This window comes from Erithacus rubecula (assembly GCF_903797595.1).
Source record: "Erithacus rubecula genome assembly, chromosome: 1".
In the NCBI taxonomy this organism is placed as follows: domain Eukaryota; kingdom Metazoa; phylum Chordata; class Aves; order Passeriformes; family Muscicapidae; genus Erithacus; species Erithacus rubecula.
In genome coordinates this window covers 82,138,938-82,163,599 of record NC_136658.1, presented here as the reverse complement: position 1 = coordinate 82,163,599, position 24,662 = coordinate 82,138,938, and the positions used below count along the sequence as shown (strand labels likewise).

General features: G+C 37.8%; 4 protein-coding genes across 8 annotated transcripts in view; 3 read left to right on the top strand and 1 right to left on the bottom strand.

The window, feature by feature from the left end:
- Nucleotides 1–5,698, top strand: part of MGAT4A (alpha-1,3-mannosyl-glycoprotein 4-beta-N-acetylglucosaminyltransferase A) — a 70,105-nt gene extending 64,407 nt beyond the window's left edge. The window contains exons 13-16 of the mRNA XM_079300510.1: nt 1,983–2,061; nt 4,193–4,259; nt 5,283–5,395; nt 5,560–5,698. Of these exons, the coding sequence (XP_079156636.1) occupies nt 1,983–2,061; nt 4,193–4,259; nt 5,283–5,395; nt 5,560–5,586 (286 nt within the window). The 3' untranslated portion in view covers nt 5,587–5,698. The remainder of the gene's footprint in view (nt 1–1,982; nt 2,062–4,192; nt 4,260–5,282; nt 5,396–5,559) is intronic.
- UNC50 (unc-50 inner nuclear membrane RNA binding protein) lies at nt 1,386–16,067 on the bottom strand (the record flags this gene model as incomplete). Of its 3 annotated transcripts, none has more annotated exons than XM_079300536.1 (6): nt 1,386–1,764; nt 11,814–11,915; nt 11,992–12,131; nt 13,966–14,086; nt 14,931–15,214; nt 15,922–16,067. In XM_079300536.1, the coding sequence occupies 6 exons, from the start codon at nt 16,065–16,067 to the stop codon at nt 1,751–1,753; spliced, it is 807 nt and encodes a 268-aa protein (XP_079156662.1). In that variant the 3' UTR covers nt 1,386–1,750. The 3 variants fall into 3 exon arrangements, with proteins under 3 accessions (XP_079156662.1, XP_079156663.1, XP_079156661.1); XM_079300537.1 differs by lacking the exon at nt 1,386–1,764 and adding an exon at nt 5,827–5,946; XM_079300535.1 differs by lacking the exon at nt 1,386–1,764 and adding an exon at nt 11,002–11,309.
- Nucleotides 15,982–23,183, top strand: COA5 (cytochrome c oxidase assembly factor 5). 2 transcript variants are annotated; one of them, XR_013773602.1, is made up of 4 exons: nt 15,982–16,231; nt 16,620–16,703; nt 18,791–21,657; nt 22,867–23,183. XR_013773602.1 is itself a non-coding variant. In XM_079300569.1 (3 exons), the coding sequence occupies exons 1-3, from the start codon at nt 16,130–16,132 to the stop codon at nt 18,830–18,832; spliced, it is 228 nt and encodes a 75-aa protein (XP_079156695.1). In that variant the 5' UTR covers nt 15,982–16,129; the 3' UTR covers nt 18,833–23,183. The 2 variants fall into 2 exon arrangements, 1 of the variants encoding a protein (XP_079156695.1); XM_079300569.1 differs by having other exon boundaries at nt 18,791–23,183.
- The window catches only part of INPP4A (inositol polyphosphate-4-phosphatase type I A), a 113,962-nt gene continuing 110,840 nt past the window's right edge, over nt 21,541–24,662 (top strand). For both annotated transcript variants that reach the window (XM_079300238.1, XM_079300230.1), the window contains exon 1: nt 21,541–21,657. The gene's annotated coding sequence lies outside the window, so the exon portion shown is untranslated. The remainder of the gene's footprint in view (nt 21,658–24,662) is intronic.

The following is a 24,662-nucleotide window of genomic DNA, read 5'->3' as shown; positions in this document are numbered from 1 at the left end:
TAATGGGAATACCTTAGGTGAGTGTTTGATTACTTTCATTTTAAATTAAATCTCCTTAGAATTTTCAGTGTTTTCAAGAGAAAAAAGGCTCAGTACCATTTAGGATATCTGAAAAACTAAGGAATGGCTAGTTAGATCTATTAGGTCAAAAGACAGCAGAAAGTAATTTTAGTTTTCTGGTCAGCCTTCCTGAGAGCTTTGTTTTGCTTATAATTGAGATGTACAATGAAGGCATCTTCCTAGAAAAAATAATTTGTTGAGGTTTTTTATTTGTCATTAATGTCTAGAAAAAGTCACAAGATATGTTTTGGAAGAACTATGGACGTTTTAGGTAGCTTGTATACTTTGGAATTGTCTGACCTTTACATTAAAGTACAGTGTGGAAATTATTTTTCCTGAAACACACTAGGGAGGCTTATTTAGTCCAGTTCTGTTTTCCAGTACAATTGTGCAGTTCTGCTGAAACCAATGCAATAGAAATCAGTTTGGCTTTCTTGTATCACAATGTGAGATGCTGCTCCTTTTCCGAGCCCTGATAAAAGAAATGTTTTATGTGTGTGTGTATTTTCTTAAAATATTTCTATCATTTTGGGGTCACAGACATTTCTGAGTCAGGGTCAGAGCACTGTTCTCTTCTACTTGTCTTGTAGCTGTGGAGTATGGATTAATGGCAGATATTCAAGCTGGCTCCAGATATATTGGATAAAGACAAACAGGAATTTACACTTCTAACTGCATTTTAATAAATTGCAAATTGAGCCGATGTTTTTAATTTAATCAAGTCATAATTTCTGAACTAATTTTGTCTCTGGCTGGTAACATATTTAATGTTGAAGAGAAATTAACAGTGAATACCATCTTAAGTTCCAATTGAAGAAAAGTTTGAAATGTGTTGATAGATTTTTACATATTCATTTAAACATAATAAAAGTAAAACAGTCTGCCTAAAAGTGACATCAGAGTTGGTGTAGGATCAAACTAGTTTATGACAGTAATCTGAATTAACTCTGGTCCACTAGAAAAAATGGCAAGTATTGAACAATTTTCAAGCATTGATTCCACCTAGTGGTAAAGAAATATTATTACTGGTTTACATAATACATTCTCAGAATAACATGAAGTTCCTGTTATATATAAAGAAAGAGGAATTAAACTGTTTCTTCTGTAATATGATCTCCACATGTGCAGTACTGCAAATGCTGTTCAGAGTAGGCACCTAGAATTTGAAGACTTTACTGATTGATACTAATAGAGATGGTTTAGATAATGTTTCAAACATATTTACTCTGTCCACTTAAAAAAAAAATGGCATAACTGAATGAGACTAATGGGGACTTTGTACAGGTTTTAAAAAGTCCTTTTTATGTGTGTATACATGTCAGAAACAGGCTTTTATGGTTTGGGGTTTATTTGAGGGATTTTTTTTCTTAAATAAATCTATCCTTGAAATAGAAGTTTGAATTCAGGTAACATGAAGGGTGTGGATGTGGGTTGGGAATTCCTGGCACAATCATCAATGAGATTTTGCAATGAGCCATGGTGGAGATAAACTTGGGGAACACTCACCTGGCAAAATATTGACTTGGCTAAGTTCCCAGAAGTGTTTCAGAATGGAATTGCAGAGTTCATCCTGTGGGCACAGGGAGAGGCTGAAGAAGGCAGGGCTCCTGCTTCTGGGGGTGATACCAGTGTGTGCCAGGCAGTAATGACTACAGCTTTGTGTAATGCAGTCTGGCAAGAGCAGATGATGCTAACTCCCTTCCTCTGTAAAATATTGCCCAACTTCTCTTTAGCAACTGAAAAACTTGACCTCTTCCAATTACAGTAATATATGAAAGCATCTTTTCCCCAGCTGATGCAGGCTCAATATAAAAATTATGTTTATCCTTGTAACATCTGTATGTGACAATTAACATGTAAGACAGTAACACAGCTGATTCTGACTGATGTACATGACTTTTTTTTTTCCTTTTCATTTATAGGTACTTGTTTCACAGTGGCAATCCAGAGCATCCAGGAGACATACTTCTAAACACGACTGTAGAAGTATTGCCTTTTCAGGTATGATTTTTACTCCATTACAGTATAAAAGCAAAGTCTCTTTGTTGTCTTTTTTAACAGGGTGAGGAGACATAAATGCTTCTTTTAACTGCATGAATCTGATGTTCTGATGTTCTCATACTTTTCCTTCTTTTAATTGGATATATTCACAGAAGACTATTGTAACTATTCAGATGTTCATTCAGGGTGCAGTCTGCTACAAGTGCTATTGGTAATTTTGATGTGAACAAGGTCATTTTCTTCCAGTTCATTGCTACTATTTATAACAAAAAAATGAACAGTCTTCTCTCTCCTGTGTATTTTGGGAAATGGGAAACCTAAGTCAATATGCTATTTCACTTAGTAAAAAAAGTCTTAGTTCAGGGACTGACAAACATCCAAACCCACTAGATACCAAAATATATAGATTCTTAAGCAGAATGTGTACCTTTCTCCCAATTTCTAATTTCCACCCCCTCAAAATCAGCCAGTTTTACCACAGGAGAGTACTACACTATCTAGAGTATATTCTTGTTTGAAGTCAGATGGCATGAGTTCGTTTTCTTCAACTAGATATTACAGCTAACCATTTCTATCACAAAAGAGTGAGGGGATTAAAATATTACTTGAGACAGGTTTATTTAATTTAGTATTAAAATGGCAAATTAACTCTATTTTCCCCCATACATCTGGTATAGGAATCTTGGAATCTATGCTGAAATTGCCATATGTTGATTTTTTTTTTTAACTTCCTTTTAATCTTCTTTTTAAAGTAAGTAATTGTGGAGGAGTTCACATCTCCATTTTCCCAGTCTGCCTTCCTTGGAGCAGACAAAAATAGGAAATTCTTACTATTCCCATCCTTTAAAAGAAAATTGTTTGTTTGATTCTAATTATACAATGTAACATTTGGGATATTATATCATAAGATCTGAGGGGTTTGTTTCTCCAGACCTGTGGAAATATATTCAACCACAAAAACAGCAGCAACCCTCACTTTGTGTAAGCCCAAGATACAAGAATGGACAAAATAATGAGCAAAAATGTGCATCAGACATCTCTTTTTGGGCTTTGCTTGGCTGTGGAATGTCCCTCACTGGAGCATCCCTTAAGGAAGTAGTGCTACAGAGGTTCTATTGCTATTGATGCAATTTGTGGAAAAGGTAAACAGGAAATTCTGCATCTGGCCTGTTTTTAAGCCAGTGGTGTTGTCAGTAGAATATTGTCATCTGAGGACAGCAGCTCCTGAGGGCCCTGTTTCTCCACCCTGGACTTCAGCAGTGCTAGAAACTCATTCAACTATTTGAACCCTGATCTTCCTTAAGTAGAATTCAGACAAACATAAAACAACCCTTAGAAACCAGAGTACCCCCAGACTGGATTTGTCTGGGATTCAAGCAGCATACTAAAAAACTTTCAAGACAACCTATAATAAAAACCTGCCCCAAACACCCAAACAACAACAATAACAACAAAGAAAACAAAACATTTGCTCCCCAAATAAATAACCAAAAATATTCCCACCACTTTTTCATTCAGCCTTAGCTCAAAATCAGAATAATAATAAAAAAAAGCTGTTTTTCAAGCTCTGCTCTACATTTTTTTTGGTGCTTATTAAAAAAAACTTACTGATCCCCATCCATATAGTGAGGCAGTGATAATTGTGGTGCTTCCCTCGCTGCTCTGATGGCTTTCCATCTCACCCAAAGTCTTAGATGAAAAACTTAGCTGTAAGTTTTCATTTATCCAAGAAACCTCTTGTTAAGCCATAGAAAAAGCCAGGTCCTGCCTTTGCTTGTCACATACTGTGTATGCCAGTATGTGCTAAGTATTCTGTTCACATGGCAATTACCATGTGAGTTTCATGGGGCACTTACAGTACTTGATTTTTCTCCTTTGAAGCCAAGTATTGTTCAGTTCTGGAACACAGCTGTTCTTTTTTTTTTTTTTTTTTTTTTTTCTGTTGTGGGGTTGTTTTTTTTTTTTTTTTGGTGTTGGCTTGTCTAATGCTATAAATAACTATATTCCAGGCTTGTTCTTAATTATTTGGAAAAAATGGATGCTGAATATATAAAAGAGTGCACACACATTTGTCTTTCTCTGGCAATGTCATATGTCAAAATAAATTCTCATTTATGCTTTGTTGTTCTAGAGTGAAGAACTGGTATTAAGCAAAGAAACCAAAGACAAACGCTTAGAGGATGGTTACTTCAGGATAGGTATGTAACACTAGAAAAAAATAAAGTGTATTCTTACTATTGCAACTCTTAAATAAGACATCTTTATTAAAACCAAAACAAACCCAAACCTGAGTTTTTATCATTCGTTTTTGGGTACATAACCCCGTAGGCTTTCCTTAATATTGTGTCCACTAATTCTTTTCATACTGATGTACTAAACAGAGACACTTAAGACTCTTAGCTGTAGTGCAGCTACATCCAACTTTTCTGCCAGGACCAACTTTTCTGACCACCTAGATTATCATAGAGGCATTTCCAGGTTTTTTAAGATGGCCTTCTCTGTCCTGTGACTGCACAAGTGCCTTTGTGTGAGTTGTGTACTTGACTTGGATTTGAACTCACCCTACAGACAATCAGCTGTCTCATCACTGGATGAGATTGGTATTTCAACAGCCAAGAGGCTGTTGGGGAAGGTGCCTGGATACATATCAAGGAAGAGAAATTTTACATGGATTTTAATTAGTTGATGGACATAGTTGATGGCAATCCTATTATGATGGAAGCACATTTTTTTGTCATTATAAATTACAGTTGTTGTCTTTATGGTTTACTGTAAAGTCTATCTGGGCTTCTAAATTGAATTCTTACTCATCCTAATATAATTGAAGATGCATTAGATAGGAATATGTTCTGCATGAATGATATCCCTTGTCCTTAATCCTATCTGAAAACACATAAGCCAAAGGCATCATATTAGTTCTGATATTAAATGAGTACCTGTGCCAAAATCTTCAGAGAGTTTGAGATCTTAATGCCTTTAGACAGTTTCAAAGCTTTTTTTTCTTATGTGTAATCCTGTTCAGATTGTTGTGTGCTGATGATGTTTCCCATGTTGTTTGCTGCTGCAAAATTGGATCTGATGTCAAAATCACTCACTGCCTTTTATTTCAGGAATGATACTGGTTTCACTGTGATGCTGTCACAATAATATTACAGACACATTTTCTGGATTCTGTACTCCAGTTTGTTGAACAGGACTTAATTGAGTATGTATTTTTGCAGGGAAGTTTGAAAACGGTGTAGCTGAAGGAACAGTTGACCCCAGCTTAAATCCTATTTCATCATTCCGGCTTTCAGTGATACAAAATTCGGCTGTTTGGGCAATTCTGAATGAGGTAAGAGGTGGTAGAACATTGAAAAACATAACTAGTGAATGGGAGATTTCTTCATTCTGTTTTGAAGCTCAGACTTTTGGCTAACACTAAAAATAGATACCTCTTATTACTGAGAAATATAATACACTAAACCATGACTTGTTTTTTCTGATTCTCTATTTCAGATTCATATTAAAAAGATTACAAACTGATCATGGAAATCTGCTTTAGAGGAAAAAGAAAGAATTCTTGAAAATTCTTCCTATAAAATATGACATCCTTAGCAAGTCACAAATTGAAAATACTGAGCATGCACCTTATTCCAAATGTCATTCTTTTTCACTTGAACTCTACCTCTTGTGAAATCTACTGTAGATGAGAAGATTGTATTTACCCCTTCTTATCTGATCCATCCAGAAACTGATGCTCCACACTGATAACTCTCATCTGAGGCCCAGGTTGTCCTCCACTGTAATGTGACTTTGCCATCTTATGGTTGCAGAACTCTGCTATGCTTAACCTGTACTATTTTGATAGTATAGTAATATAGAGTTGTACATATTGTTACATTCCTTGAAGAAAAAAAAGAAATATAATTATTGTTAAATAAGTTTTATGAAGGGGGTACTTCCGGAGTTCCATTTATTTTCTATAACAAGAACCCTCTTTTATAGACTGTCAGGGATATATATTAAAAATGCTAGGGATATTTAATTTATTAAAATAATTTGAAAAGTACATATTTTTATGCAGTAAAATTTTAAATTGATATAGTTTTTTTATGAATTCTCTAGTTTAAGTTATCTTTCTACATTTTTCTTTGGAGATGAGAACATAAATTAATACCATATTTCAAATATACTGCCATGTTTAAAAAAACAAGATTAAGTTTCTAAATTATGTAGTTTTATACACAGAATCTGAATGATGTTCAGAGGCATAAATAGAGTTCTGAAGAGCATTCTTCTTTGGGGCTATGAAATTCCACTATGTATAGTTTGTAGCCACAAACATAAAAAGCATGTTGAGATGTCTTGTTTCATATTATGTACTAAATCTGCAATGATTTTAGATAGAATCCATCGCATTTTAGAAGATTTTTTTTTACTCCAAACCAGTTCTTTCTAAAAATATTTGTAAACATTTCCTAGGCTGAACAAATTCATTTTTCGTACTGAAGAAAATAATTCTCCAGCTTTGCTTTGGAGTGACAAGAGGTTACCTTTTATCAAAAGAACAGTAGATAAATTTGATTTACAGAGGTCTCCTTTTTAAAAGTTCTGTTATTTGCAGTGTTTATTTTGGATACATTAGTGAGTAGTTACAGTTTATTTTCTTCCTTTGTTTAAGAACAGGTCTTAGTTTGCCTCCTTTATGAATCAGTACAGTAACTCCCACTAATTTTATAGTAGGAACTGAATTTGGCCTCAAGTTAGTACCTGCCTTTTTGTTTCAAGGGAAACAACAGTGATCTGAAATGAATCAGAAATTTGGTCAGGAACAGAACGTGGTCTGGATTACAATCAGAGTGGAACTGTTGCAGCACTAATGCTGCTGCGTTTTTTAAGAGTCCTTCTGCTTAGGTGCTTATGTGTAAGGATTGAGAAAAATTCAGTTAGTCAGAAATGGCTAGGTGAATGAAAGAGAGGGAGGAATTCCTCCCTTAAGTAGGAATGAAGTGCCTGATTGACATTGGAGGGAGGCATCCATGCTGGCTTGGGTATTGTCAGCTGAGCTGTGAACCAGCCTCCTGGAACTGACATCTCAAAAGCTGACCAGCTTTCCCTGTGGGAAAACACACTCTGCTCCCCCCAACACAGAATCATGGAATCACTTAAGTTGGAAATTACCTTTATTGTCTTTGTGATCAGGGCACAGATGCACAAAACCTGTTGCAGGTTCCCTGATCTAGAGCAGGGGTCTTGAACTTGTACTTCCCCATTAAAGTTTGGCTGGTAGATTTGGCCTCTCTTTCATGATATGTTTATAAGGAGCAGGAGCCTAAGCCTGCCTCTTCATCACACCACCCTCACTGCTGGGTTATAGTGTCAACCTGTCTTCTCTTCTGCCTTGTTGGAGAATTGTGCCATAGCTTTGACAATTTAGCAATATTCAAGTTGAAGAACTTAGCTGCTTCTACAGACTGTTGTCATTTTGGTTTAGCTATGTTGTCTGGAGACACAGGAAGACAAGATTTGTAAACAGAGGTTAAGACCACCTGTTTAGACTGACTGGTATAAGTTCAAGAAAAATTAGATACCAAGTGGACCTTGTTTACTTTCTCTGATTGCATCAAATGGTGTAAATAAAATGTTACTTGGAAAGCTTGTGTTGCCCATAGACATTGAGAGCATAAGCTAAGCACTGGTCACATAAATGAAGCTTATTCTTGGATTTAGGAATGTGGGTAACTAGGCTCTGAATCCTGTGTGACTCTAGCTTATTATGGTGCTACAGCCCTGTTTGTTTCCTGTATAATGCCCTGCCATCAAATTATGGCCATGCAATGGCTTTTTATCACACATCAGCTAGCAAAGGTCTGAGAAAGTATTTAGGTTTTCTTCTCAGCTGTGTCTGTGAATGAATGATGCAAATTATTTAAACTAGGATTATTTATTACAACCAGACTGCAGAAATACATTAGATATTACAGTTTCTTACTATAACTAGTTTTGCTGACAGTGACCTTTTCCATGTTTCCATGAGTCCAGAAATTTATTGGTGCCATTTAAATAAGAAAACTGTGTGCTTATTCTCAAAGCACCGGTGTTCCTGATGTTTCACAGTAGTTAAGATGAATCACTGCTAATATATTTAAATACATAGAATCCATACCACATTGATTGCAAGACTGGTTAGTAGTATATTTAGTTTTCAAAAATGTTGAGAAGAAATTTATCCAAGACAACAAATTAAACTAGTGTATGGTAAAATGTGGCTTGTTTTCTAAAGATTGATGCATTTTTATTACATTGTGGTAGCAATGTTGAAAATACTCTGGGCTGCTTCAATACTTTCAATGTTCCTGAGCTTTTAGGCTCTCTAGATAAATGTGCCACATTAATACAAATTATATTTCATAGATCCAGGTAAATTCAGAGCTGGTGTAATTAGGTGCATTATTTCTGCAAATAGCTATTCTGGGCTTTGTACCTTTAAATTCCAATCTACAAGTCAAGCTAAAGTGGTGCACCAGTGGGCCAGTGTCTCCTGCACGTCTCCATTGTATGGGACAGTGTTACTGTAAGAGATCTAAACAGCATCTTGAACCTATTACCTGTTTTGAGGGAGTTTTTCCCTACATGTATTCAATTTCAAGTAATTTTTGTTGTAACCTTAAAAATCCCCTTGAGGCTGCTGAATCTTAGTTATCTAATAATGGCAAGTGCACTGTCCTATGCTCCTATCCAGAAACCTTCATTATCTGGGCAAATGAACTTCTTATACTGGATGCCAAACAGACTGGCTGATATGAACATTTGCTTTTCTGAGCTGATCAGGATTGCTTGGGACCAAGGAAACACAAGACTGTCAGTATAACCTTGCTTTGCTCATTCAGTGGGTCATCCTACTGAAAACATTGTAAATAATGTGAACAGGATGTGATAGAGTGTTTCTAAAGCACTGTATAAGGCTTTGAGCTTTTGCAGGCATCTCAATCGTGTGTTTTCATTGATGGAAAAAATTCCTATGGATATATTCCTTTTTTTCTGTACTTAAAGATGGCTTAGAAAAATTCATAGTGATGTGATTCATGGACCAAGAAAAGACTGGAGTCTTCTGTCGTATCACTGCTTGTCTAGCTGTTTCAAAGCAGTTTTTTAAATACCTTGAGTCAATACTTTGAGCAAAGCAATTTATATTTTGCCTGTGTGAAACACAGTTCCTTGAACCAGCTGAAGTGTGATTTTGGAAAAATTTGGAAACTGTGTACGCATTTCTTTTTTTTCTTTTTTTCAGATACATTATAATTTCAGTACTCTCTGTATTTTGTTTGAAGTACTTGCTCCAGATGAAGTATCATAGTAATTTGTTGTTCGCCTACGAATTGGAAAGTATTATGTTAGTCTCATGGGGGGGAACAGAAAAATTAAATCTTCTCAAACCTTGCTTCTCTGAAATATACAAATGCAAGGTTCTACATTTGTTCTTACTAGGAAGGATGTATTCTGAAAAAGCTAGAACAAGTAACTCTAGCTAAGAAGGGGGGGAAAAAAAAGTCTTTGTGCTTTTAAATCATCTTTACAATCACCAGCATAAGGCTGAAAAGCTATTAAACAACTGGTGTTTTCAGGCTAGCATTGATTGCTGATGTAAAACACACAGCCCATGGAGACCTGGTCATTAATTCCTCACATGTCACCTTTCTGACCTTAGTGGTCTCTGAAGGGTTTTGCTAAGTTCTGCTGTAAAGAGTGAACTGTGGAAGTTAAAGTAGTTTAATTTTGATAATAATGAAGCCTTCTTTCAAGGAGAAAAACATTGATATCTCTAAAGGGAAGGTACAGAGGCCCTGAGTCCTTCAACAGTATTGCACTACAGGGCACTGAATAAGAAGTATTTTTACTGTTGAAATGAAGTGGATCATCAGTGATGCTAGGATTCCTGTTAGGGAAAAGGTGTACAGTTAGGCTGCAGCTGCCTGCAGGACGGGAGCTCATGCTGTTAGCCAGGGAGTGAGCAGATCCTGACTGGAATCCTTCACCTTCCCTGGATCAGCAGATCACTGCTTTCCTTGTTTAAAGGAGAACGTTGCTCAGCATCTGCTGAGAGGGAAACATGAATCTCTTCAAGCCTTAACAGTGGCTGAAACACACAGTACTGTAAGATGCACTGCCAGCGTATTTGGTATTTTAATATAAATTATAGTTTTCCTTAGAGATCAAATTCTAGTATTGAAATTGTCTTACTGTAACCAGTTTACTCTCGTGTTGTTTTGGAAACTGAATCCTAGTGCTCATGTTTCATGCTGAACACTGCATTGGAAAGCTGTCATCTTCACTTTCCATAAGGTATTGTTTGTGATGGTCAGTTTCTACTTCTGCCTTGTGGACTTCAGAGCTGCAGGCATTGCCATGAGCCCGCCCTTGTAGCCAAACCAACTTGTACTTTCCTTCCATATTCATTGACCTGCCACTCAGAATGGTGGATGTAGTAATACCCACTGGACTGCTAGAGATTGGGTTTAAAAACTTGCTGCTATCTTTGGAAACCTGGTATGGGTCATGTTAATTGTGCCTTTCATCACTGTTTTTCCTGTGTGCCAGAGTTGTCCACGTATATTTGAAGTAGTCACTGAAGTAAATCTGTTCTCACAATCTTTCATACAAGGAGAGGACAGATCTGTGTCTAGAGACAGTTGTTGCTTTACCATCGCAACACTACTAAGATCTGTACTTTCACACAGTCCCAAGGCAAGGTATTCCAATATTACTCTTCAAGAAAACTGCTTTTTGGTGTCACTTAAACCCCTCATAATGTAGAGCTTATGCCAGTATGTGCAAAGTATCTGCAGTAAGAGTTATGCTACATAGACTTGTTGCAGTTCAATTTAAGCTACAGAAATGTACAAGTAATTTGTTTTTAGGAATGTACTGCGAAAGTATTTGAACAAAATTGCTAACATGTTTACTGTTGTAAATATTTTAATAAAAAAGGACACTTCAAACTTTTTTACACAATTATCTACAATAAAGAGAAATTTACAACCATTTACAAAATGTTCTTAATTTTTTTCTTTACTGTCAAAATGGCTACAGTAGAAACAAAATAAACATTAGATATACGAAGTCCTGGTTTTATTTCACTCTGTATTTATAAAAAGAACAAAGCATCTTGGTGAAGTTCCATCCACATGCTAATGAGATCAAATAGAGCATGATGAGAAGTGCAAATGGATACAAAAGAATAGCTGTGTTCTTCAAAAAGGGCAATGCTGAAACAGAAGCAATATTGAAGCAAGTATAAAATAGTGTTCTTTAAAAAGTGCTTCACATAGAGTAACCTTGGGGCAAGGCAGAAATAAAAAATAATTCTGCTCTGCTATTGTCCTGTGACATCTCTGCCCTACTAACCCTACAGTTATCTCAAAATGCCTTGGGGAACTGTTTTACTTAAAAACTATGGACTTAAATTAAAGAATTTTTATCTAATGCAAACATCTTCATGTGGATTTACAGAGGAACAAGAAAACCAAGTTGTGGTGCTACAGATCTAATACAAGAAGGGAAATTGATGAGGTGGATTCTTTGGTTAAGATGTCCACCCAGCTCAAAACATGGATTGCTACATTTCTATCAAACTTGTTTACCACAAAGAATTACTTCAAAAAGCAGCTGAATCTCTGCTTTACAAATAACAGACTAAGATCAAATTAACAGGCTGAAAACATGCTCTTCTTTTTAGTCAAATAAACACAAAAGAAGTTGATGTTACTTACCGCTGTACCCTAGGAATGTCACATAGATGTAATAACCAATTGCAATCAGCCATAATGTGTTCCCAACAAAATACCCAATGACAGAATCAGATATGATGACATCTGCAAGAGATAACTGCTCTCAGCTGTTTTGATAGTGGACCATTCTGAAGCAGAGAGCTCAAAGTATTCTACTTACAGTTGATGAAGAACAGCTGGATAAAATGCAGGATGACTAGAAGAGGGTAGAAAGCATTCAGATGTACATCAAAGGCATATCCCCACTCCACATCATAATCTCTGTTCTGCTGCTTCACTAAGTACTTGTTTGAAATGAACCTACATGAAAAGATATTTGGGACTGTTGTTAATAGGAATCTGTAAAGCTGACTGACAATATACAGGTTTGATGTAGTAAGTCATATGCGATCCCAGCTCTCCACCGCAAAGTTTCTACTATCTGGGAATAAAAACATGCAAGAATCATGCAGACCAGACTATCGTTAAAATGGTTTTGTTAAAACTATCATCACATCCCTTGCATGCTACAGGCAGCTGAAATACCCTGTGGGTAACACAGAAACAAAACTTCTCTATAAAGACATCAGTGCTACAATTTATCAGTGCAGTCACAGGCTGCCACTTCTCTCTGTACACACAGGGAGATGACTTCAGTGAAGTGCTAGTACAGGATCAGCACACCTCCCACAGAGATGGCTTATTTCATCTCTACAGAACTGATGCACTGCAAGGACAGGAGGAGGGCAGGAGAGTGCTCATAACATGTGCCTATTATTACTGAAAGGATGTGCAAATGCAATGTGCACTGTCAGGTATTACAGGCTACTGAATGAGCCTCAAGGCTCTTTACTTCTGCTGGTATCAAAATATTTATCCCATTTAGAAGAGGAACAGGAAATCAATACGTGCTCAGAAATAAGAGACCAGAGTTTTCATGGAAGCTTCCACTGACCTACTGTGTGTGCTAAGGGCAGGGTTGCAAAGAAGCAGAGCCTGGGTGCAAGATGAGGAGAGGCGAGGCAAGAAGTTTAGACTCATTAGGAATGGGGGGAGCTTTTGGGAAAAAAAGTGAGCCTGCACTGGAAGAAAGGATTTGAACCAAACTGGAGCCAGGTGACTGGTATTGAGGCCTGCAGGAAGCTGACTAAAAGACAGAGGAAAACGAGCAGATGCTGCAGTCTTCCTGGCTTAGGAGACTGCATCCTGGACCACAAACTGCTGGAGGATGGGGGCAGGGTGCTGTGCCAGTCAGGAACATAGGTCAGGTGGACCTTTCATCTATAGGCTACATTTCTTTTATGTACCTCATTCTCAATTTTGCAATTACAAGCAGGAGTTCTTGAGGCCACTGTTAGGATTTATCCCTTTTCCAATCATCATCACTTTAAGATACTAAAGTTCCATCACTAAGATGCTCCATCCCTAAGAATGCCCTTAAATGTCCTTGCTTTCTTAAGTTCCTTGTAAAATGAAAATTATTTCTTTGGTGGCCTCCCCTTGCTGCAGCACAGAAACACTGGCTTCCTGTCATTTCATGGTTCCCTCACTGCTGCAGGACTATGGTGCTGATGAAGCCTGGATTGTAAGTTGACCTGCTCCTGCCTCTCTACTTCTGCAAGTCTCTGGAAAGTAGAGGATAAAACTAGCATAGCCTGCCAACAAAGCAAAAAAGTGCCAAGCACAGACAGAACAGATTTGACTGTAGTGGCACTAGCTACAATCTTCAGCAAGAAGCACAGGCCAAATGTATATTACCCTGCTTAAACAGAATCATCCTCAGGCTTATGCTGTTTGACTTTTTCATTCATAGTTTCAATGGAACAGCTTTTTGCTTTTTTAACCACTTTTTTTTTTTTTAAATTTACTTGGCATTACTGCTGAACATGAACCAGCTCAAGAAGAAAGAAAAAAAGCTGGGATGTTCATCATAATGGATACCTTCTGAACATTTAACTCTGTAGAAAATAGTAAAGAGAGAGATGTATTTTTTTTTTGCATCATTTTGAAACAATTATTACAACAGCATAAAACCTAAAGTCAATACTTGAGTGTAAGTTTATCCTAAACAAAGAACCAAGTGTCTCACAGACAGCAGAGGACTCTCTGTGTCTGAACAGCAATACTGAACTTGGCTTCAGAAATCACTACTTACCACATCAGAGTTGCAATCAGGAGCCCAACGCCTACGCAGTCTATGAATACAACCCAAAGTAGCAGTTTTATTGTTTCAAAAAAACCCATGTCCAACACAAATCCAAATCCTACAGTAGACACTGAAAGCAAAGAAAGATCATTAAAGTCAGCTGTGGAAATGAAAGCAGGAGATCTTAAACTGATGGGTTTTTTTAAGTATACTGTTATGAAATCTCCAGTTTCTTTTTTATCTTTTCACTGAGATTAACAGTCCAACAACTCCATTTTTTTCCACTAAAACTAAATGTAATGCAATTTTTTCATAGTATAAACATTCATCTGTACTTGGATCTAATTGTAATGCTCCACTCAAACTATTTTTGAAAAAAAATCAGACAATGCTACAATAGAACATTCTTTGCTTTATAAAAGCTCCTTGTTAACTCAAACCACATGTGTAATTCTATTTCAGTTAAGAGTTTTTCTACTACGAACAGCAATACACTATGTAATACAAGACAACTGACATGATACTAAATTAACAGTTCAGTCATTTATATTAGCCACTTTTTTATAGCTCAATTCTGCAATATACAGAATCCCACCAGGCTCTTTATGGGAAAAAACAGTGTTTTATCCATAATATTCAGGTAAATCAAATATTCAGTATATTTTAACAAAAACACTGCTGTGTGGCAGGTCTGTAAAGTTACAGTGAACTATGCAGTTTAAAATGCAACAGAAAATTAATTGCAATGGAGAGATAAATTCAAGACTACGGAGTACTACTTAAGCCTACTCCAATTTCTACTTCCCACCTTAACTTCAAAAAGGCTAGGCCTTTTTCTTCTCTTCTACTTTGATTAACACATCATCCATACAGATTGGTCCTCTGTGTGTGTGTGTGTGATTAAAAGAAAAATAAACATTCATCCCTAAACTTTCCCTTCCTCTTCCTTACGCTCTCTGTTCTCCCGCACTCACCGCAGAGCCAGATACTGAGCAGCACTAGGAAAGCAGGATCATCTCTCGCCCACTGGTCCTTTGTCTGTTTCCTGTAGTGAAAGTTCCTGTAAACCCTCTGGGGTGAAGTGAACAGGTAGAGCATCTGCCAGAGCGCAAACTCGAAGTCCATCTGTCGGAAGTGGAAGAGCCTCCGGAGGTACTTGTAGCGTTTCGCTCCGGCCGTGTGCCTCGCAGCATCTCTGGGGCTCAGAACACCATTGCCCTGGCTCCCAGAATTAACCAACGTAGTTGGCAGCATCTTGCTAAAGAAAGGATTTCAAAAGATGGATTTGATTTTGCGCACAAATACGGGGTACAAATAAAATACTGTGGTGCAGGCCACGGCTGTGATGCTGAAGTGACAAAAACTGAGCACAAGCATAAACAATGACATTTGTTGGAGCAAGTCCAGAGGAGGCCATGGAGTCGGTAAGAGGGCTGGAGAACCCCCCTTATGAAGACAGGCTGAGAAATTTGGGGTAGTTCAGCCTGAAGAAGAGAAGGTTGCTTGGTGACCTCCTAGCACCTCCCAGTATCTGAAGGGGGAAACCAGGGAAGCTGGGACACTTCATCGGGAACGGCAGTAATAGGACAAGGAGTAACGGTACAAACTGAAACAGGGGAAGATGAGGTTAGATACAAGGAAGAAATTCTTTACTGTGGGAGGTGAGGCACTGGCACAGGCCGCCCAGGGAGGCTGTGGATGCCCCAACCCTGGCAGCGTTCAAGGCCAGGTTGGACGGGGCTTAGAACAACCTGGTTAGGGGGACGTACCCCTGACCACGGCAGGGGGGTTGGAACCAGATGATCTTTGCGGTTTCTTGCAGCCCTTACCAGCGAACGATCCCGTGACTTAGGAGCGGCCGGGCCGCCGCTGCTGACAAACACCCGCCCCCGTCGGCGGGGCCCGCGCTCAGCTCCGGGCCGGGCAGCGCCGCTCCCCGAGCCCCGCCCGCGCTGAGGGTCTCACCTGCTGCCCCGGCCCGCGGCGCGACCCCCGCCCCGCCCGGCACCGCCGCCTCCCGCAGCCTTCCGGGCCCGTCCGCGGCGCAGGCGCTCGGACCCTGCGCGGAGCCGCCCCGGCCCTTCCTGCCCCCGCCGGAAGAGGCCCGGCATGGCGGCGCTCGGCGGCGGCCGCGGGGCGGGCGGCAGCGGGGCGTAGCGCCGGGCTCGCCGCCATGCCCAAGTACTACGAGGATAAGGAGGAGGACGGGCGCGCCTGCAGCGGCGTGAGGGAGGACCTGCGGCAGTGCCTGCTGGAGAGCCGCTGCGTGCTGCAGGTGAGCGCGCCTGCCCTGCGCGGCCACAGACACGCAGCTCGCCCTTGTGCGGCCTCTTACCTCTTGTTTGCAGCGGTTTAGGGAGTTACAGCGCCAGAGGAGAACGCGGGCCACCGTACCGAAGCGAAATCGCTAGTGAAGTTCTCTGAAGTTGGAAGTAGATGATTGTCAAAGGCCCCTTCCACCCCTTAGCGTGGTGCTAATAACGCCAGGGCCGCAGGCCCGGTCCCTGTATTGGCCTCTTAAGGCTTGGACTGGAGGACCCCTGTGGGTGCTTTCCAAATCAGAATATTCGTGATTCTGTCCTATGATTCTGTGAAGTGTTTTGATGTCTCTTTGACGAGCTACAGAGACCAAATTTTTAATAATTTCTCTTTTCATCTACTAGGAAAACAAAAGCCCTAAACAATGCTTGCGGGAAGGACACTGTAGGAGTTTGCAAGTGACATTCTTTGCATGCAAAAGATCAATGGTAAGTGTGCTGTGTCTTCTGCTACTGGCCTGGATGTTTTCTGTCCTTTTCTCCCTCTTTTTAAGAATACCGAGTTATTTCAGCAAGGTGGGTGTCATTAAGCAGAGCAACTCTTGCCTTTGAATCCTGATTAAACTATTAGTGCTGTACTCAGTTCTCATGAAGAAGAAGCTGTCGAGTAGAAAACATTGTAAAAGCACACGTTTCAATTGTATTGGGCTTAGGATATGACAGGTGAGGTATATTTTCACTATTGTTATTAGTAAAGTTTTGGGTTAAAAAATGTTGAGTCAGGTAAGATAAGGTATTGACAAGCTATCTTTTGCCTGTAAGGTCTTTGAAAAACATCTATATAGATAACATTTAAATGAAGTGAGACTTTCACTGAAGCATGATCTTGCAGTGAATTCATGTTGAGTCATTAATTTTCTTGGAATACTAGAAATAATGATAAATAACAGCTTATTTTTTTTATATAATAAATTATCCCATATGGAAATGACAAGTGATTTTAAAAAATGTAATTAGATAAAGCTTTTCCTATTTTGATGAGTTCTTTGTCCAGATTTTTTTGCTTGTGTTTTCATAGAATTTAAAACATATTTAAGATGTAGTAAAGATGGCATTAAAACTTCCCAAACATGAGAAATGCAGGGCTCATTTTTATTTTTATCTGATGAAGAGTGTACAGCTGAAATGGTACTTTAAATTTTTCTTCAATTTTGTATTAGTCATAGCAGCTTTTTGTACCTCTTTTATAGGAACCATATTAATCCATAAAGTGAAAAAATATTTCTCTGTATGGGGAGATATGTATTGAAAGTCTGAAATACCTCTATAAAGCTGCAGTAGCAACATATACATCTCTAGGTGATGTGCCTGTGTTTTTCTGTCTGTGGATTATTAAGGGAGCCTGCTGAAACTAAGTTTCTAGCTAAATGCCTCTAGTCATGCAGGAAGAAGCCCTGCTCTTAAATGATTTAACTCTCCCAGATTTTAAGGCTGATAAGTGAAGTTTTTCTTGTCCTGTTAATTCTATTAAGTTTCAGTAATCATACTCAGTCAAACTTGTTATTTGTTATTATAGTGAAATTTAAAGAGTATCCAAAACCAAGTTAGATGCTCAATACAGATATAATATACAGCATGTTGAAATTGTCAGTGGTTTTGAGTAAATGCTGTTTTCTTTTCAAGGAAAGAGAAAGTCTTATCAGAGAAGTAACTTCAGTACACTTTAGATGTTGAAGTAGGGCCAAGGTTTAAAGTGAAAGCTGCTTGGTTATTGGACAAGCTGTGTCATCATGAGTCTTGCTCTTTACATATTTTGCTGCAGTTTTGAATTCTGGAAGAAGGTTAGTTAATGTTGGTAACAGAAACCTCCTCAGTCTAATATCAGAATATGGCTGAGTTGCAATCTGTTGCTGCCATCTTCAAGACTGGCTAAATTCAGAAGAATTCTCCCAAGATTAAAGTATGGTTTTTTTGTTGCATTGGGAAAGAACTTGCAGATTATCTTCTGCAAATACTGTGGCTGTGGCTTTTATTTTTAGCTTTACCATCATCTTTAGCCTTTCATTAAATGCATTTTCTGTAATTGCCAAGAATAAACTTGCAGATTGTACAAGCTGAATGTTGTTTCTGTTTTTACTGATTTATTGCTATTTTTCCAAGAAACTTTGTGCATTTAATTTATCCCTCTCCTCACAGACATTTGTAGGGTCTTGCACTTCAACCAGACCTGAATTTTCCTCCTTCAGTTTATCAGTTATGTTTGCAAGCTGATCTAAGCAGATTTACACTACCTCGTTTTTCATGGTTCCTTACCTGCTGTGCTGTTCTATAATTTATGTTGTTTATTTCAGAATGCACAGGAAGTTTATCACATAGTTTTAATTTTGTGTGAGGTTTAAGATCATGTAATGCCTCTTTCAGTGGAATCCCATGTGGCTTGTTGGCTAGATCACTAGTTTTCTTCTGCTTTATTCTGGCCTTTATTTTGGTGTTACAAAATGCCAAGGTAGCACAAACCCTCTACAATACTTCTTTTGGAAAATACCTGCTCCTAATATATTGTCTTCAATTTTCAGTTGGATAACAGGGCAAGATTCAGAGGAAGGAAGGGATACTGAAGTCCTTGTCAAGAGACCCAGCCACAGGAATTTGAGGTTCATCAGCACTCTACACAAGACAGAGACTAAAGTAAGAAGATGGTACCTGCTGCATCCTTTCATGCAGTGTTTTTGTGGAAGGTATCTACCCATGAGTATTCCAACAGATTGACCTGGATGTGCATTTAAATGTTAAAAAGAAGGCAAGATAAAGCTGCAAATTCTGGCCAAAATAGCTACCTTCATGTACTTGCAATAAAAATGTGAAATCCAGAAAAAAGTGCAGAAGTTATCATTCTGTTTTGAAGTGGTGTTTTGTAACTTTACTGTAAATTCTGATAATATTTTATTATTAAAAATAATACAAGATATGGAAGTGGGAGTTAATTTGATGTGTTGAGGAAGTTTCCTTAGTAGAAGAGTATCTCAGAGGGTTTCTCAGAACAGAGCTATTTTCAGAGATTGTTTGACCAAAGTTATAAAATGTGTGTGCAAGCTGCTTCCTCTCCAGTAGATTTGCTACCTAATAAACCTGTAATAGATGGGAGCAGTGGTGTTTTTCAGTCCCACGTTGCTAAGGAAGTGGGATTTATGGGAGTAAGAATCATTAAATAGTGCTTAAACCATGACTGTGGTCAATATTAACTGGTTCTGTATAAGAACTGCTTTTCCAGAGGAATATTTACTTTTCCTTCCTTCCGTGTCCCTGCCTCTCCCTACAAGCCTTTAAGAAATAAATGCTGCTGTAACTCTTACACATGGAATCTCTAACTTCAGACAAGCTGATCAGAAGCAATATGAGGAAATAGGGAGAGGAGAGGAGAGGAGAGGAGAGGGAGCTGAAGTTTATAGCCAAATGTCTGATATACATTAAGTCTGAAGAGATGCATCCAACACTTATTCTTTCTAAAACTGATGACTTAAGTGAATGAGCACATGCTGACTATTTAATTCTGTCTCTTGAGCAATTGTTCTGTAATGAGTCAGAGAATATTTATATTCCTTGTATGTGTAGGACTTTATTTTTGCCACCTAAATCAACTGATTTCACATTTGTTGTGTTCTGTTGATCATGTGGAAGCTGGTTCATTTGTTCAAGTACTGTAAGCATCCTGTTTTCCAGAGTCTAAATACCATATTATCTCTTTACATACACTAAAATGATAATATAAGAGTATTTTTAACTTAGCACTCTAATTCCAAAGTACTACTTAGAAGCCTTTTCCATGGGGAAAACATAGAAATGTCTATCCTAAAAAGAGATATAAAGTCACGTGGTAGGTATCTAAATGTCATTTAGAGAGGGGAGTGGGAATAGTATATGAGTTTGGTATTCAGGGACTCTTCCATGGTATGCCCTACTGCATAGGTTTGTAGGTTGATTGTTAAGTGATCTTTATTCCTTTCTCAGCCATAGTCACTAAGCCTCAGATAATGGTGCTGCAGCAACTCATTTTGGAAGGGAGAAGAAAGATTGTTACATCATAGACAGGCACAGTTATTTTTAGTAATCAGATAGATCCGGTGGAGATCAAGTGTAAAATAAAATCTATTAGATATTTATGGATTTAATGATTAACAGACAACATGTATTATTTGATACAATAGAATGTTAGTGTCAAAACTTCCTAAAAACTAAACTACCTACGACAGCATGAAAATACTGTAATAGGGATCAAAATAGTAATTTGCTCAATAGACTTGTTCAATTCCAATATTGTGTAACCTAACACTGTGTCTAAAGATAAGTAATTATATAATTGTCTTGGGACTTGGAGCAGTGTCCTACTTGAGAAATATTAATGCTCCTTTGGGAAAAATAATTCATTTCATTAATGCCCTAAGTCCTATGCATTTGATTACAGTTTTTTCCCTAATGTGTAAAACCTTTTTATTTAAATATATTTATGATTTTGTCTCGTGTCTTGTGCTACATTACTGATTTTTACTAAAAAATGTGCACGTTGCTATTCTTTGGTAGGTTTTGCAAGATGGGAGCTGAGAAATTGGGATATTGAGGACAAATGTTTGGCATGGCACCAAAAGGCTCATACTAGTTTTAGAATCACAAATATAAGTAATGCTCATAATTTGTATTGAAAAGTAAAGAATAGAGTTTGCAAAGACCTCACTGCTGCTCTTATTCCTCCCATTTGTTTTCCATGATGGAGAGTAAGAGGGCGCTAAATACTGTTGAGACTGATGTTGCAGGATGTGCCTCTGCCTATTAGGACCTGTCTGTGTTACAATATCCTGTTTCAGCAATTATAATGTTCTCTCTGTGAAGCAATCCTGCAAAGACAGTTGTATTTACAGAGCTGTAAACACATATTGAAGGACTGCTCAGGTGTTTATGATGATAAAAAACAGGCTGTGGTCATTTACTCTGAAAATTCTTTAGGCTGTTAACTTCTTTCACATTAGTACAAAGAAGTAAGTATATGAGTGTTTAACGAAGGTCCATGTGTACATATGGTGAAAAGTGAGAGAAAAGGGTTGGAGTTAAAAAAGTATCACACATTTAGTATTTAATATGTGCCTCTCAGAAGGGAGGACAATGCATCTTTAAAAAACCCTCACTTTTGAAATATTTTTTGTTTCCAGAATGGGTGCATTTGTACTACAAAGAGCTTCATTATTCACTGGGTGGCATAAGAAATTGGTTGTCCAGTCTTTCTTCACTTTTAAAGTTTCTGGAGAGATGCAGTTTGGATGAGATGCTTTTTTTCAAAGAAAACATTCAAAATTACATCTTTTCAGTGAGCCTGGAACAAACTCAATTGACACCTTCTACTCATAAGAAGAGCATTAAATGAAGACATCATCTAAAAATGCAACCACAGAATGTAGGTGGTAAGCAGTATCTGTTGTTTAAGCCTGTGGCTAGAAAATTTACAAATACTGAACTGTAGCAGCTTTGTTAAAATCACGAATTTTACACTGCCTTGATATGTGGTCATTTAGAATGTGTGTATTTATTTTAAATATGTGTCTTGCCTAAAGCTGAAGAGCACAACTGTTTAATTCTAGTCATAAGTTGTAGTTGACAGGATAATAACCAGAAACCTTAAGATCCTTTCTCATTTTTCTTTTTCCAAATCTGCTTACTGAATTTTCTGTCTCTGGCATGGTTTTATTCCAGCTATCTTCAGAAGATCATTAACCAGTTGTTTCTGTGGCACAATCCACAATGACTTGGTTGACAGTCTGTAGGAAGAAAATTCTGTAAACATAGAGAGCAGCTTCTGGAACTGCACTATGCTTTATTTTCAGGATTTGCAATTGGTTCATTAATGATGTTCTTGAACACTGAAAGTGGAAGAAGCAAGGAGATTATATTTTAACAGTTGCTTAATTAGGTCAGTAGAAGGTGATATATTTCAAGTAACAATGTATTTTAGTAGCTGAACATTGAAAATATATTTTTATGTCAAGCTGAGGTTGGTGTGTCCTGATGGAGGCTTTCATATGCAATATTCTTTTTTGGCTGGCCTGTAGGTACTGATGGGCTGCAGTGAAATGGAGCAGAATAATTTCCCTAAAGATTTTTTAGTAACAGAGGAAATGATACAAATAAATCTCTGTGACCTAGAACAAGATTTTAAAAATCTGTGATATTGCTACTATTGCTTTGAAAGGAGCTATGGAAAAATAGGAAATCAGAAATTGCTTTGTACTTGATAAGTTCTAATGATAAACTGTGCTACTGTAAAATTGTATTGTGTTGTCTTTCATTACCTCTCAAAGAAAGAGGAATATGAACTTTCCCTAGTCAATTTGTGGCAGGAACTTTTGAGGCCTTTTTGGTGGGGAAAGTTTTTAAGTCTTTCTGAGGTCACAAAGGTCTAGTATTTACTAGCTGTTGTTTCAGGCTTTTGGTTCTTTAGCAGCCATACCTCACTAACAGCCATGGCTGGATGATTTCTGGGATTCTGAGTGGGAAGAAATCTGTTACAGGTTGTTGAATTGTTGGCATGCTGAGGAAGATGAGTGTAAATATGTGTTGAGGGGATTGATTATTGGATATGTAAAAATTTTTATTGTTCAATTTACAGGCAAGAAGTCCATAAAGCCCTTTATCAGCTGAGATAACATTCAGGTCCATTTTGACACCATTCATCTAGTCTGACCTTCTGTGACTTCTTTATGTCAGAGAAAGGCATCTGTTCTTGAAAATAGCATAACATCTGATTATTTTTTCTCTTGATAGAATATTTCAATAGCCAGTAATCCCTCCATAGAAAGAGCGTGTCTTTCTTATGGCTAGAATTTGACTTCAGTTTTTGCTTCTGGGAGAAGAAGAGGGGATGGCTCTACAAAGATGTTAGTAGTATCTTACATTTTCCTGCTGGAATGCATTTGAAAGTTAAAATTAAAAAAAAAAAAAATGCAGTGAAATGCATGGATTGACTTCCTAAAATGTTGTGTTATCCCTGCATTTCTTAGTCCCATCACAGTTGGGGGGAGTCACAATCTTTTTTTTAGGAAGGAAATAAACCTCTATTACTAATTTTTCCATTGATCTACATGCAGGTAAAATCCCTGCTTTCTTTTTACACTATTGATTGTGCTTCCAAGGTGAGTGTCCCATTTGTCACTTAACACACTGTTAAGGTGGTATCTTGTATTCAGTTCCTTGTCCCTTAAAACCTGATGCCTTTTTCAGAGTCAGTAGTTTTTCACTCTGATGTTTTCCCAGTGTATGGCTTGTTTTCCCTGGGTATGGCTTTGTGTCCTTTTCCTGAATTTATAACCTTAGATTTGGCTGTTAAAAATAATAGAAGTTTTGAATAGTATGCTTTATCATCTGTTCCAGAACTTTTATGTGATGCCCCAGTTCTTTTGTTAATCACAGTGTCAGCTGTTGGATTGTCCACAAATACAATTGGCAGTGATTTTATACATACTTACACACCATTGAAGAAAATATGAAATAATCTTAAACCTGGTAATGGCCCCTCTAAGTAACAGCTCTCTAAGTACTCTACTGAAATACAACTCCCTCCTATTTGTAAGGTTTTATTACTTACAGTTTAAGAAAACATAATCTTAGAAAAAAATTAGGTAAGTGGAAAACCTCTCTAGCTATCCATTCCTACCCTGCTAGATTTTCTTGTATTTTGCCTTGGTAATTCAGACTGCTCTGCCTACAAATAACATGGTGATATTCTCCACATCCTCCTTCAACTCTGGTGCAACCTAAGGCCCTTCTGGTCCCTTGGGTTTTGGTGCTGTTTCGATTTCCTAATATTAAATGAATATCAATAGTAAACATCATACTTCTGGAGTCCTTGGTGGGGAGCTGTCCAAGTCTGCTGTTTACAAAGGTTGTATTTTGGTTGATGATGATTAATAATGTCATCAGCTGCAAATAAACCATCAATTTTTTTGCTGTCAAGGTTTAATTTGAAAAGTGCTAGTGACAATGTTGCTTTCCAGCCTGTTCTCACCAGGCATATTTGATATTTTTATGTGAGGATGGCTTTAAATTTGCATGGTATGCAGAGGAACTCTTATTTTCTGTGTCTTTGTTTAAAAACGTGGCAGGGTTTATTAGCTCTGTGCTAAACTATGGGCAAAAGTAAATGTGAAAAATTATCCATATTTGACTATGCATTGAAAACACCTCTTCTCTATAAGGTCTGTGTGATTTTGAAGCTGGGAGTCCTTAATGGAATTTCACCAAGGATATGCAGAAATGAAAATAAAAATTCAAGCTGGGTCTCCTGGCTTCTCTATTCCAATTCAGTTTGTACTGGAGACTTCAGCTGGCAGCTTCCAGCTTTCCAGCACGAGGGAACTGCAACGGGCAAATTAAAATTCTTGCACTAGAGTAGTGTTGGGACTGACT

Coding starts and splice junctions, on each gene's coding strand:
- COA5 (XM_079300569.1), top strand. CDS start 16,130: ATGCCCAAGTACTACGAGGATAAGGAGGAGGACGGGCGCGCCTGCAGC. Junction 16,232..16,619: donor AGAGCCGCTGCGTGCTGCAG/GTGAGCGCGCCT, acceptor TTCATCTACTAG/GAAAACAAAAGCCCTAAACA. Junction 16,704..18,790: donor TTGCATGCAAAAGATCAATG/GTAAGTGTGCTG, acceptor TTCAATTTTCAG/TTGGATAACAGGGCAAGATT.